Source organism: Pelecanus crispus, chromosome 1 (genome assembly GCF_030463565.1).
Source record: "Pelecanus crispus isolate bPelCri1 chromosome 1, bPelCri1.pri, whole genome shotgun sequence".
NCBI classification, from domain to species: domain Eukaryota; kingdom Metazoa; phylum Chordata; class Aves; order Pelecaniformes; family Pelecanidae; genus Pelecanus; species Pelecanus crispus.
Genome location: NC_134643.1, coordinates 195733597 through 195746764, shown reverse-complemented (window position 1 = coordinate 195746764; position 13168 = coordinate 195733597). Strand labels below are relative to the sequence as shown.

Here is a 13168-nt window from a genome sequence, read left to right as displayed (position 1 = left end):
CTGGGAGTGACCTGAGGAGGAGGGATCCACAGAAGACAAAAACTTAGGCAGGGTTTAGGGCTCTTATGGCATCAGGGTGCCAGGGTTTAAGAGCAGATGCTTTGCCTCACCTTTATGGAATAGAAAAAATAGTCTTACCTTCCTGGGCAGAAGTACTTAGTGTGGCACTATTGATGTGTGCCGAGTCCCATTTCTTCCACACACTTGCCACATGCGGCATTTTCCACACCACTCGTATAACATCCCCTAATTGGCATGTATGAAGCCTAATGATGGGTCCGGTCTGAATCCTGTCCCAGGCTTTAGCGGGTGTTGTTTCTGGGGGCAAGGGGCTGTAAAGCAGCCCCCCAGGACAGAGCGTGCATGTTCCTCATCACGTAATGCGGCAGCTCCCTGCGCAGCCGGACGTGGCCCAGGTTTTCATGTGGGCATGATCTCGGCGGAGATGAATGAACCTGCAGAAGAGCCCCAGGTCTGGAGCCAGCGGCCCCGGGGCTGGGCAAATGGTGGTGCTGCCTGCGCTCGGCCGGACAACATGCCATTCTGTACTGTCAGCGGATGTTTGTTTCCATTCTGGTTTGAACAAGCTTGGAGGGAAACTGGGTGTTTTCCAGTCCTGTCCATCCTTAATTTCTTCTCGCCGGGTAGGGAATAACTCAAGTTATTTATGTTGTTGCACAAGCGCTCGGGCGGTGTTTTGTTGACCAGCCATGGTAACCTCGGTGCGAGCCAGATGTGGGAGCTCCTCCCGGGGTGGCCGGGGGTGCGCTGCACGTGTGTTCCCACCACCGGCCCTCCACCCCATCTGCCCCTCCTGCCTGGCGCCCGCAGAGCCTGCATCTCCGCGGCATCCTGAGGTCCCTGGGAAGAGCTTGTCACCGCTGGCCTTTACAACCGGCCTTAAGTTTCCTGTCGTCAGCTGGCACGTAAGGCAGAGAAAAATGTTAAAGAAACAGTGTCGCAGCATAGGGGGTCGTGTTCAGAGCTGGAAAACTCTGTGGCTTTAGGCGTTACAGGAGGAAAAATCGGAGCGCAGCTAGGTTTATCCTTAAAAACTACTATTTGAGAAGATCAGTAAGCCCACAGTGCTGGGCTGGCTGCGCCAGGTGAGTGTCAGCATCTCGCATCGCCTCCCTGCATCGCCACCCTCCTCTGCTCAGCGAGGGCAGTGAAGGTGCACCACGGTGCTCCTGCTCCTGGAAATCTCCACGCTCCCATGAATGGATTAGGCAGAGGGAAGTGGAGCCTCTGACATATTTTTCCAAACCAAAACAAAGCTGGCAAGTCTAATTTTAGGCCTGGATTAGTATGGAAATGATACCAATACCGACACAAAGCTTTTCCGTTCTCCTGATAATTCATTTCTGTGTATTTAAGTCTTGCATGTGGAAGAGGCTGAGAATTGGTAGCTCGCTCTCAACAGCTGGGTTTACAATCTAAAGCTTTTATCAACAAAGAGCAAAATTAAAGGGAAGTGATACCACACACAGACATAACTTTGCTTCAGTTTGCTGTTGAACCAACACATTTGTAACTTGCCTCTCTCTGCCTTGGGACAAGGTGTGTAGCAGCAGAGTATCTGCCTGCCAGCCTTCAGCTGACCTGTTAGAAAATAACTTATGGGGATGTTGTGACTGATGTTCCCCCCCCTTCTCTCTCTCTGTGTGTGTCTCGCTGTGCCTGGTTTTGTTTGCATCTTAGGTTTTTGTGGCCAGTCCAAACAAAACACAGCCTATTGTGGAGATCCTGTTGAAAAACCAACCCAAGCTAATTGAGTTTCTGAGCAATTTCCAGAAAGAGAGGACGGATGACGAACAATTCACTGATGAGAAGAACTACCTGATTAAGCAAATCCGAGACTTGAAAAAGCCAACGGCATGAAGAACTCTCGTTTTCCACTGTAGGCATTAATCTCATTTATTAAGTTCCTCTGTGTCCCTTAAACACCACAGTAGTGCTTGAGAAGGCACAGCAAGTGCCTGGTTTTTATTTTGTCTTTGTTCCTAGATGTCAAGAGTATAGGGGTTTTACATGAAAACTAAAAAAAACCAAAAATCTAGAATAATATATTATTTTTAGTCAAGACTATAATTATTTATGTCAGTTTAGAATCTCGCTGTAATAGAAGCTGGTTTGACGGATTTTCATTTGTGCTCAAGAAGAATGAACCTCTTTGCTTAACTTTATCAGCAAACTCAAGCTGTTGGTGAGTGCACAGAGTAGGTCTTCTGAGGACCGTAACGTTGTTCCTTTGCACCTGTAGCTGCGACTTTGTTCTAGTGCTGCACATACACAAGACTGTGAAAGAGTACGTTTGTCTCTGGAGTTAGCTGCACTTACAGATCGGGTTCTTTAGACAAAACAGTGGGAGATGAAAGAGCAGTTAAAGGTCACGTTTTTGCTTTATTTTTGTGTTCTTTCATCTTTAAGTTTTCTTTTTCCCTGGATCAGAGGTTTTCTATTCAGTGCTAGGGAATGGATGAAGACATCAGCCAGATGAGCTGTTTCTGCCTGCCTCCCATTTTCCTTTAAGTGATCGACCTTGTGCTAGAGCACAGGCTATTCCCACCAGCTCCCAAGCAGACTGATGAGGAGCAGCCCCAGGTACGCAGTGCCCACCTACCCCTCAGTGGGAAGAAGGCAAGAGCAACCCCCCTCCATCAAGGCCCACACTGTATTGCTAATAAAGCGATCCCGCACCTACTAAAATCAGCAAGAAGCTGTCCCCGCTTTCAGTGGGAATAATACTGGGTGGTGGCCGGAGCGACGTGGCTGAATCGTGCCAAGCGCTGAGCCCCAGCACCAGTGCGAGAGGAGGGTGCTCAGCGTCTTCCCATCCGGATTCGAATCCCGGCTGTGCAAGGCGGGGTTGAGCCAGGTTCAGCAAGGGGATGCTGGAATGGCCTCAGCCTGAACCGCTGAGCTGCCTGGGGTCCCCGAGTCTGCAGGCGACTGAGAGCTGAGAGCATTTAGTGGATACCTAAATGAAGCGTGGGAGGCCGTTTAGCAGCCCCAGGCACCAAAGGCTACGTGTAGTCTGGCGTTTTTCAATCCTTGTTCATCCCGATGTGAATTCAGGTTCTGCGTTGAAGTTGTAGAAGGGGAAATCGCTGCACTGTTAATGTTTTAAGTTTAATAAGCTCTGTGGTCCAAACAGTGTTTCCCAGGTGTGTCTGAAGAGTTTTGGGGGGTCTTCTGTTTTCTAGCGGGAAATGAAAATGTTACTCTGATGCTTTATTAGGAAGTGGAGTTTGAGAGCAGGGAGTGGAAATTTCTTGAATTTTTCTGGACAGCTTAAGTTCTGAGTTTTCCTATTTGTTGTAAGACAGTTATCCAGCTAAAACTCTAGCTAATGCTTCAGATAAAAAGGTGACGATGAATTGTAAAAATAGAACAAGACTTTTTCCTTTGTAAAACTGTTGTATATTGGGGTGACTGATACTTTAATTTATGTGCTTTAGAAAAAGGATGAAATGGAACAGATTGCGGACTCATGGTTTTTTCAGATGTCAGATTTACACAACAAATGCACATCTTAGTTGCCTGGAGTTAAAAAAAAAAAATATTTACAAGTTATTAAAGGCATGATTGCTGATCACCCTTTATTTCTATCTCTGTTTTTTTCCTCTTGCTTTTCTGGAGAGCCAGACTCCACACAGCACTAAATTCTTTCTCTCCTTTGCCAACCCGTTTCAGCAGATGGAGAGAGAGAGAGAGATGAGCACTTTTCTTCAGAGTTAATGCACTCTGCGAGCATCAGATCTGCAGCCCTGGCTGGGAGGGGGCCTGGCAACCCAGGCTGCAGCCCAGCTTAGCCCGACCGCGATCCTCACCCCCAGCCCCGCGGGCAGCGCTCACTGTCAGGGGTAGCTTGTGGGTGGGTAAAGGACCGTCTCCAGAATCACAGTCCTCAGAGCTAGACATTGAGGTCCGATCCTCTGAGATTGGGAGCCTGAAACCAAAGGGCACTTGGCTGTGCTCTGAGCTCCCGGGGTGGGGCTGTCTCCAGGGCTGGATTAACACAGACACACGTGTCCATTGCCTCAGCCTCCGGAGTCACATGAGAGCATCGGGCTTCCAGCCCGCGCTCGGAAAAAGTGTCTAATGGTGTATTGCTGGGGAATGCTTGCCCTTGGCACTGTGAGCATAACCCGTAAGAAGTGCCCTGCGCATCTGTGGAAATAAAGAGGGTGGTCAGCACTGCGAGCCGCTCTTGTCTGCACAGTCTGGCCACAGAAGAGCAGTTGAAGACATCAAAGCCTGGCTGTAATACGAGGAGTGAGGTTACACCCACAGCCCGGTGTTTGCACAGGCAGAAACGTGGCAGGCCAAGAAGGAACAGAGCGATGGGCCCTATCCCTGCAAAGGCAGCCTCTTCCAGTGCGAGCAGCCAGCAGGCTGCAGGGCTAAGTGGTAAGGAGGGCTTGTGAAAAAGCGGGGTGTGTGCATGTGTGTCTGCAAGAGAGGGGAAAAAAAGGAGTGGTCTTACAGTAAAATGGCATGTGCCAGGCCCCTGGCAGCTTAGCAAGAAGCCGACCCTGAAGTAAATATTGCCAACACACCTCAAAGTAATTGTCTTCCCCAAGCTCAACTTGCTTAGGTCGTCAAAAGAAGAAACAACAAAAGAAAGGGCGAAGATGAAATTAAGCACCATAATATTTCACAGCAGGTGGGGACACATCCCTAATTAAATGAAAATTAGGTCTTTTCTAATGCAACTTTGAAATAACGATAGAACTTCCAATTTCCTTCGGTGTATTCAGTCAAGGTGGTTCTTCTGCCTAAGCGACTGCTCTCACCAGGAACTCACAATTTCTCCGAAATTAGTATCTGGGGGAGCTGTGTGATTGCAGGACACAGTTGATCAGAGTGAGGACAGGGAAGAAGATTACAGTCTTCTGGAGAGAGAAAGAAGCTGGAGGATGCTTGGGCTGCAGCCTCTCCATTCTAGTCCCCGCCCAGCATTCAAGGGGGGGGGATGGATCATACGGATCAATCTCTGCCAAGATGCGATGTGTGATCCTGCACATAAAACCTTATTTGATATGGCAGAGTGCCAGGAATCTTTGAACCATAAACTTCTGTCCTGGGATTTGGGCAGCTTGTGCCACTAAGAGAAATGAGATTAGAAGCGGCAACAGCCTCCCTTTCTTGTAATGGCAGGTACGCCAGCAGGTGTGAACCCGGGGGGAGGATGCAGGGCTCTGGCCTTCAAGAAACATGGGCATTAAGACCGCTTGAGCCTCTTAATCTGCATGCTCCGGGGACAAGATCAGATGAGAAGGAAAGAATGACTTGGACCTTGTAATCTAATGATAAAAGCACTCACATGAAGGAGAGAGGAGATCTGGATCCCATTTGTTCTCTAGTGCGTGCTTTGCCTTTGTCTATGAAATTGGAGCGGGGCTAAGAGAACCCAGGCCTCTTTCCAAAGGGTGCAGTGACATTTGGTCAGTAGAGAGGCTTTTTCTCTGGGCCAACAAATGCTTCATTTTTCTGTCTGAAGTAGCAGCACTTCAACATTTTCGCTGGAAGCACCTTCCTGCAGGACGTCTTATGCCTGGTGATGAAGGCTGTTGGGAGGCAGAGGGGATATGTGTTTTGGTCTCTGTGACATGAAAGGGAATTGTACCTAGCTCTCCCCCTTCTTGACTAAGCACTCTTGCATAAAAATACAGGTTTCCATGGCCTTCCACTGGTTTTGGACTTGCATTTTGGCACCTGCCACTTTCCCTGTGTGGACCTCACACCTTTGCCTTGAGCATCACCCACTGGACTTGTACACACTGCCTGCAGCTGAACAGCATCAAGCAGCTGAGGACTACATCAACCATAAGGATTTGTTGCATTTACTGCCAAGCAGTGATCTGAAAGCCCATTTCATAGCTCTTAATGCTGATGAACCTAAAGTGGCCGGTTGCTTTCCTGCCAGAGCAGATAGCTGGCAGAAATTCTGCTGATCTGCAGCACTCCTGGGGTCAGAGCAGGAGACACTCGTTGATGCTTGGTGATGAATGCAGGCTCCTACGGGCCTTCACTGCTGGAGCCTAAGTCCTGGAGCTCCTGGTTTATATCAGTTTTTGGCATAAAAGCAAGCCCAGTCTCAGGAATTGACACATTCCTCCTTCTGGCCAGCACCTTAAGAGAGAGCTCAGCCAGTCTTTCTACCTGTGCAGAGCAAATCCAGGGCTCCTCTCCCACTGAGCGACAAGCTGAGCAAGCTATGGAGTTACTGAGGCCCTGTGCACCTGTATTCCATACACACATCCCAAGTGGAGCTGCACGAGCTGGTATGACTGGGCGTGAGGTGTCCCAGGGCTTCTAGCGGGAGGTCCAGCCCCATAGAAAGAGAGGGAATCCCGCTGGTGAGAGCCGCTGTGGCCTGGGCAAGTGAAGGAGCTGAAGTCACTGCCGCCCCAGCCCATGCCGAAGGGGAGCCTTGCCTCCAGCAAAGGCTGGGATCCCTCAGGCTGGGATCCCGCAGCCTGTGCTGTGTGAGGCCACAAGGTAGCAGCAGTCCAAGCCAGCTCTGAGCATGGCTGGTGCTAGGCAGGCAACGTGGGACCAAGGCTGAGGGAAAACCCAGGTCGAAGGCTAGCAGTTTTGGCCGTGTGGTTCAGCTGTAAGCCAAGCATCTCACAGGGCTGTGACTTGGCCCGGCCCCCCCGAGAGCCCCAGGGAGAGGCAGGCGGCGAGCCCAGCCCTCCTGACTCACGGTCCTGCGCCGCAGCGCCTGCCTCGCGCTGGCCCCTCTTTCCCGGAGTGCCAGAAAGGAGGAAAAACAACCAAACCCCTTCCTATGGCATCGCTTGTAAGTGGCTTTGCAAAGCCAGAGTAAAAATAACCTTTTCCACCTCAGGCTGTGTCACAGCGCGAGTGGCAGGAGCGTGGGGAAAGCCTGTGCCCGGGGTGCCGCACCAGCTCGGCTCTGGCCAAGCCATGGCCGTGCCCAGCCGTGCCACAGCAGGGAGGGGGCTCCCCCCAACACCCACACCTATCTGGCTCAGTATTGACTGGGGTACTGGGGACGGGAACAGGGGGTGTCCCAGCACACGCTGTGAGACCGCGTTCTGCCTTGCATCGTGCAGCTGAATTGTAATTCACCATTGCTACAAGAGTCCCGTGGCTGGTTTTTGTCGCCGTATGGCACCGGTGATGGCTGGGAGGACTTTGCTACTGCATCTCAGCCCCAGGAAAGCTTGGCGCTGCCCTGGCCATCTGTGAGACTTGGGATATCGGCTGTGGTGCAGCACATGAGGTGTGGCTCAGGTGCATGTCCCGTGCCACCTCAACCTCTTCCCTCCCTTGGCGTGCCTGTTTTGCTTCTTGCTAGTGCTGCTTGTAGGGGCTATGAGCCTCTCCCCCATATACAGATTTGGGAACGAAGCCCCATTGTTCTATGGCCAAACGTGTAACCCACTTGTCTTAACCGCCACGCCATGCCAGCAGGCACCTCCAGCATGTTGAGCTTTTACAAGTAGTTGGGCAACAAGCACCTGAGCACCAAGGTGATGGGCATGAACAAAATCCTTTGGCTGCATGACAGGCACCATAGCCCAGCTCCTCATAGTTAAAGAAACAAAAACCACCCAACTCCCCAATGCAGCTTTCCTGGGGAGAGCAACCGGTCTGCTAATGAATGGACTTCTTTCTTCTGAGGGCAGAGAGAAGACAGGAACATGTCTTTGGGGGCATGAAAGTGCCTTGCTCAACTCTTATGAATAGAAGCCCTTTATTTCCAAATTGCCGGGTATGTTACCTCTTCTAACGCATGGCTTTGGCGATGCCCTTCAGCTTGCTTGTAGAGCAGCTGGCTTAACGAGGGTTTGGAGCGGATTTAAAAATACCCCTGTCAAAGCAGAGCCCGTTGCATCTGTTCAGAGCTTTGTGCAAACATGCAGTCAGGGTTAGCTTTTTGAGCAGGCGGCACACCCAGGCACAGCCCTGCCCCAGCAGTTAGCAGGGAGCAAACAAACACATCATTTGCTCAAGCAGATGGTCAGATGCCCAATGGGTTCCGTGTGCATAGGACAAGCGGGAGCTTGCTGTCTCATGAACTCCCATGGGGGAAGTGGAGAAAGGCACGTCCTCCCCATTTTAAAGCTGGGTGTGTGGGGAAAAAAAACCCGATACTCACAAACGGACTCGCCTTGTGCCCCAAGGAGTGTCAAGGGCAGAGCCACAATTAGCTCATGGAACAGAGCAGGTTCTCGCTACGGGCTGACAGCAATGGCTCATGCTTCCTGCCAAAGGCTCGAAGGAAGGAGACACTGGGGACAGGCTTACTGGCAGGCAAGAAAGCATCTATCTCCCAGGGGATGGCAGGCGTTGCTGAGGGAGGAGAGGCCTATGTTCATTCCAACAAAAGACCCAGCGCTCCTGTGAATACCACTTCTAGCCATACAGCTAGAACTAGCTCCTCTCCTTCTGCCAGTTTTTTTTTTTTGCTTTTGCTAGGTAAATCTGTCTCCGTGATGGGAATGAAAGACCAGCAGCAGGTGAATGTACTGGCATTCGTACTATTTTAAATATGCCTTTCAGGTATTTCTGAAAGACCACCGGGGAGCGGGCAGATGTGTCTATGCTGGGATGTGTATGACATGTCCCTAAGGCCTGGCTTCAGCTAAAGTTATTGTTCAAATGCTTCATGGTTTCTCCAGGCTTCTTCAACCCCTTATTTTTCCTCCAAGTTAGAAATTTAGCTCCCCTTGGGGGAAAATTTACTGGCAAAGCAGTGAGGTGACCTCACCAGAGCCAAAGTAGAAAGAGTTGAGCACTGAAGGCAAAGGAGGAGAAAAACACAGGCAGGCTGCAAAGGCTTCAGTTTTGTTAATATACCTGTATAGTTCCAGTGATTAGCATGTTGCAGAAGTACCACCTGCACTAAAGCTGCAACAGATGCCATCTCTTCAACAGCAGTGGGAATGCACAGTGGTCCTGTAGCTTTAGGAAGACCACCCGGTGCTGAGGCAGAGCCTGGCTCCTCAGAAAAACAAAGTGGAAAATTTCAGGTACAAAGAGATGATATTTGGGGTGCAGAAGATAAATGTCATGCTGCAAAATACCCCAGAGAAAAGCCATGCTCAGCTCTTTCCTCTGCATATCTGTTCCTAGGCCCAAAGGAGGTGACAGAGGAGTTTGTTCCCAGGACACGCATAGAATCATAGAATCATAGAATCGTTTAGGTTGGAAAAGACCTTTAAGATCATCCAGTCCAACCATTAACCTACACTACCAAGTCTACTCTAAGCCAATCAAGGGTAGACTAGACTAAACCATGTCCCGAAGTGCCACATCTACCCGTTTTTTGAACACTTCCAGGGATGGGGACTCCACCACCTCTCTGGGCAGCCTGTTCCAACGCTTGACAACCCTTTCCAAGAAGAAATTTTTCCTAATATTCAACCTAAACCTAAGCCTGCCCTGGCGCAGCTTGAGCCCATTTCCTCTCATCCTATCGCTAACCACATGGGAGAAGAGCCCAACACCCACCTCACTACAACCTCCTTTCAGGTAGTTGTAGAGAGCGATAAGGTCTCCCCTCAGCCTCCTCTTCTCCAGGCTAAACAACCCCAGTTCCCTCAGCCGCTCCTCATAAGGCCTGCATCAAACAGACTACTGGAAAGCTCTTTCACGAGCAACCAATAATACAGAAACACGATTGCAGTCCCATCCCATTCCCAGGAGCTCCTTGTGTCTTGCAGCAAGCTGCACAAAAGCATAGAGATTTCCCTGGAAACTCAGGTTTTTACCTTGAATTTCAGGACGTTTAGAGTAGGTCTGACCATGCCTAAATCATTTCAGAAGCGGCATAGGTTTTATGGAGAACATCACATTGTGGTTGGACTTGATGATCTTAAAGGTCTTTTCCAACCTAAAAGATGCTATGATTCTATAACGCCTGTGCTGTTGCCAGTCAGGCAATGCCCTTTACCTGCATGACGTCACGCCACCCTCATTTTTGGCTCTTTCTACTTAGGAGTTTGGAGCCTTCTCAAGTGTTCTGGTATTTACAGCGTGCATCTGCACACCTTTGTCTTTTGCTGTCTGGGTGCCTGTTGCGATAGTTAAGGTAAAACACATCCCTGTTGTGGTACAGACACTCGCCCCTCCCGTCCCGGGGCAGAGAAGCCACCGGTGATGGCTGGTGCCCAGCCCCAAGCAGGGTCTCCCCAGGGAGCCACAGAATCAGCATAGCAGCTCTTTGCCTCTTCCCTCCCTGTGCCAAAGGCTTTGCAGCGCTGCCCTCCACCTTCTTCACCCAGGGGCTGCAGGATTAGTTCGCAACTGCGAGCGGCAGCGCACGTCACGGAGGCATGTCAATACTCCGAGTTTCAAGGGAGTGTTTTGGCATGTCATGAAGGTAACGACCCCTGTCTTGGCCCTACTTGTATCCATTAGCAGAAGGAGGTGGGTTCCAGTGGAAGACATCTTCTGCTACCAGCCCCTTGAGGGAACAAAACTGCAAAACGCTGAGCACCGTATTCTGCCCGATACCTGAAAATGCTTAAGACTAGATGTTGCCTGTGTATGTGTCTGCAGCGTACAAAACTGGCACGTTAGCAGATAGCTATGCGGGTCTGGGAAAACAGAAGGATCCCAAAGAAGGTCAGCAAGTGTTTGACAACATTCTCTGCAACTATCTTCTGCTGCAGAATGGAGTTCAGCTCTACGTATGTGGCGCTGTGACCGTCTTCATTAACGATACAGTGAGCAAGATCTATTAGAAATCGGCACGCACCATCTGCTGCCTTTGCTTTTCTAGCCTCCAAGCAGTGTTGCTTACTGGATCTAACAAATTTAAAGCCAAACAGACATTTGAAGTGTGGTTTTGCAGGCAGAATGGCTGAAACAAAAAAATCTATTTAGAGGACTGCAGAGCTTTTTAGAGTAGTACTCGCATTGAACGTGGCTCTGGGAAGCCTGTCCCCTTGCCAGCCTGGCTGATCATGTCCCAGTGAGTGCTCACGGTGTGTCTACAATGACATTTCAGTTCAAGAGCACTTCTGAAATGCATCTCCCATCTGTCCCCGCTTACTGTGTGTGGCTCCGTGACACCAGCCAGTCTTGGGAGTGCATCGAGTGGATTCCTTTCAGATGACGTTAAACAGGAAAACAAACTGTAGGAATAGCTCTAACGCACTCCGCTGGCTAACAGGCCTTCGTGCCCGGGCTGGAGCTAGGTGGATGTAAAACCCCCGATGGGTCAGGCCTTCAGCATCACCTGCTTCGTGCTACGGACTCGCTCCCCTTCAGCCACGCTGCTGACCGGCAGTCACTGCAGTGCGACCATGAATCCAGATGCCTGCGTGTATGCCCGTGCAGGCAATCCAGGGCAGCAAGGCAGGAGGCGTGGCAGGGACCAGTTGTACAGCTGGATGGTCAAAGCTTCGCCCGCTTCTGTCCTTTCCAACCAAGGAACAAGGCTGTGGAGGTGGCAGCTCATGCAGCGCTCCCTGAGGCAGTTCTTACTCTCCTGAGGAAGAGGGAATTAATGCTCTTTAATGCTCATTAATGCCCGCAGGGCCGAGGGAGGGGATCCCGGCCCTTCCCCAGGGCTGGCAGGAGGCACATCCTCAAGTTGAGACAAATTCTTCAGGCAGAGCAGAGGGAGGTGATGCAGCTCAGCCGGGACTGCAGGAGCAAGAACAGCACTGGGCTGCTAGAGGGTGTGAGCATTTCAAAGCACTCTTGTAATGTTTCTGTTAACCCAAAAATACACTTCAGTACTTATTGTCGGATTAATTTATTAGCAGAAAACATGTTTTGCTGTAAGGCAGACAACCAACAGAGAACTTCTGTAATTCTGTCAAGAGGCTAAATTATTAGACAGTTAATACCTGCAATTAAAATGACTGCTCTGAAATGAATGGAAAAGACCCAAAATGCATATGGAAATTTCATACAATATATAAAATATATAACTTTTACATTTCTTCTTTTTAAATACATTGTTCTTTTTATGTAAGAAACAAACATCCTAGAGTTCATGTGCAAAATAAACACTGCAGGAGATGTCCAACCTTCCGTGGCTCTCCCTGGTAAGCAGATGACATGCACAGCAGCGCCTACGGTGGCCATGGGTTGAGAGAGAAACCCAATTCATATTGTTTCTGTTGTCCAGGATAAAGACCCTACTTTGTAATCCCAGCAAGAATTAAAAGTAGAGTTACACTGATAATCAGAGCCTACAGAAATTTGTGAGTCTCTGGAGGAATCTGTAGAAATACGGCAAGACAAGAAATAAAGCCAGACTTCCAAGCCTTCAGCCCTACAAGCAATTCCAAGTTTCATGGAAAGTTTTGTACAAAAATCCTCTTTTTAAAAACCAATAAAAAGTAACAGTAAAATCTGAGCTCCTCATGAAGTACAGGTTACCAGCAGCATTCGCTGCAGCGTAGTTATTTAATGTGTGTGATATTTGGCTTATATCTTGATTTACCTCTCCATCTACCCAGGCCACCTATGATGTTTCAGGGACTTTTCCATTTCAGCTGTTCCTATAAAGACACAGACTTCTTTACTGATTCTGATACCAGCTGACTGATCAGTATAAACTTGAAGGGGCCTTAAACCTGCCCCTGTTTTTTTCCCTGCTTCTACCTCAAGTAGAAGAGCATTGCCAATGAATTATGGAAACAACAAGGTTTCAGTGGGTGGGGCAGACTTTTTACTCTAATCTGGACAGTGTTCTTCTGATCTGTAGAAAAAGCCAAGAGTAATCATTGTAACACAAGATGCTTTCAAGAAGTGTGTGTGGGGGAAATATGCCAAAGTAAAATATTTATAATTTAAAACCAGTTTATAATCTTGCTTATGAAACACCAACATTTGGCTTTAATCTCATATGGAAGGTACAAACAGTGAAACTATATAACCCTTGATGAGAGGAAGAAAACTGTCTTTCTGAGGTTTGTACAGCATCCAGACCAGTAACTTAATCCCCAGGCCCTGGACTCTGAATCTGACAGGTGAGGCATAGAGCTCTTGCAGCTGGATCTGCTGGTCCTAAATTCAGGACCCGGGTTCCTCCACACTAGATTACAAGACCCGGTGAAGTGGCAGTTCAGGTATTTCGTCCTGAGCTACTGTGAAAAAGCACTCTTTTGTGGTGTGATGCAAAAATGGATTTCACCATCCTTTCCTTAGTTGACAGTATCAGATTTTT

At 49.3% G+C, this 13168-nt stretch overlaps 1 protein-coding gene across 1 annotated transcript in view; it reads left to right on the top strand.

The window, feature by feature from the left end:
* The window catches only part of CAB39L (calcium binding protein 39 like), a 43780-nt gene extending 41210 nt beyond the window's left edge, over positions 1-2570 (top strand). The window contains exon 9 of the mRNA XM_075719091.1: positions 1702-2570. Coding sequence (XP_075575206.1) covers positions 1702-1881 — 180 coding nt within the window. The 3' untranslated portion in view covers positions 1882-2570. The remainder of the gene's footprint in view (positions 1-1701) is intronic.
* The last annotated feature ends 10598 nt before the right edge of the window (positions 2571-13168 follow it).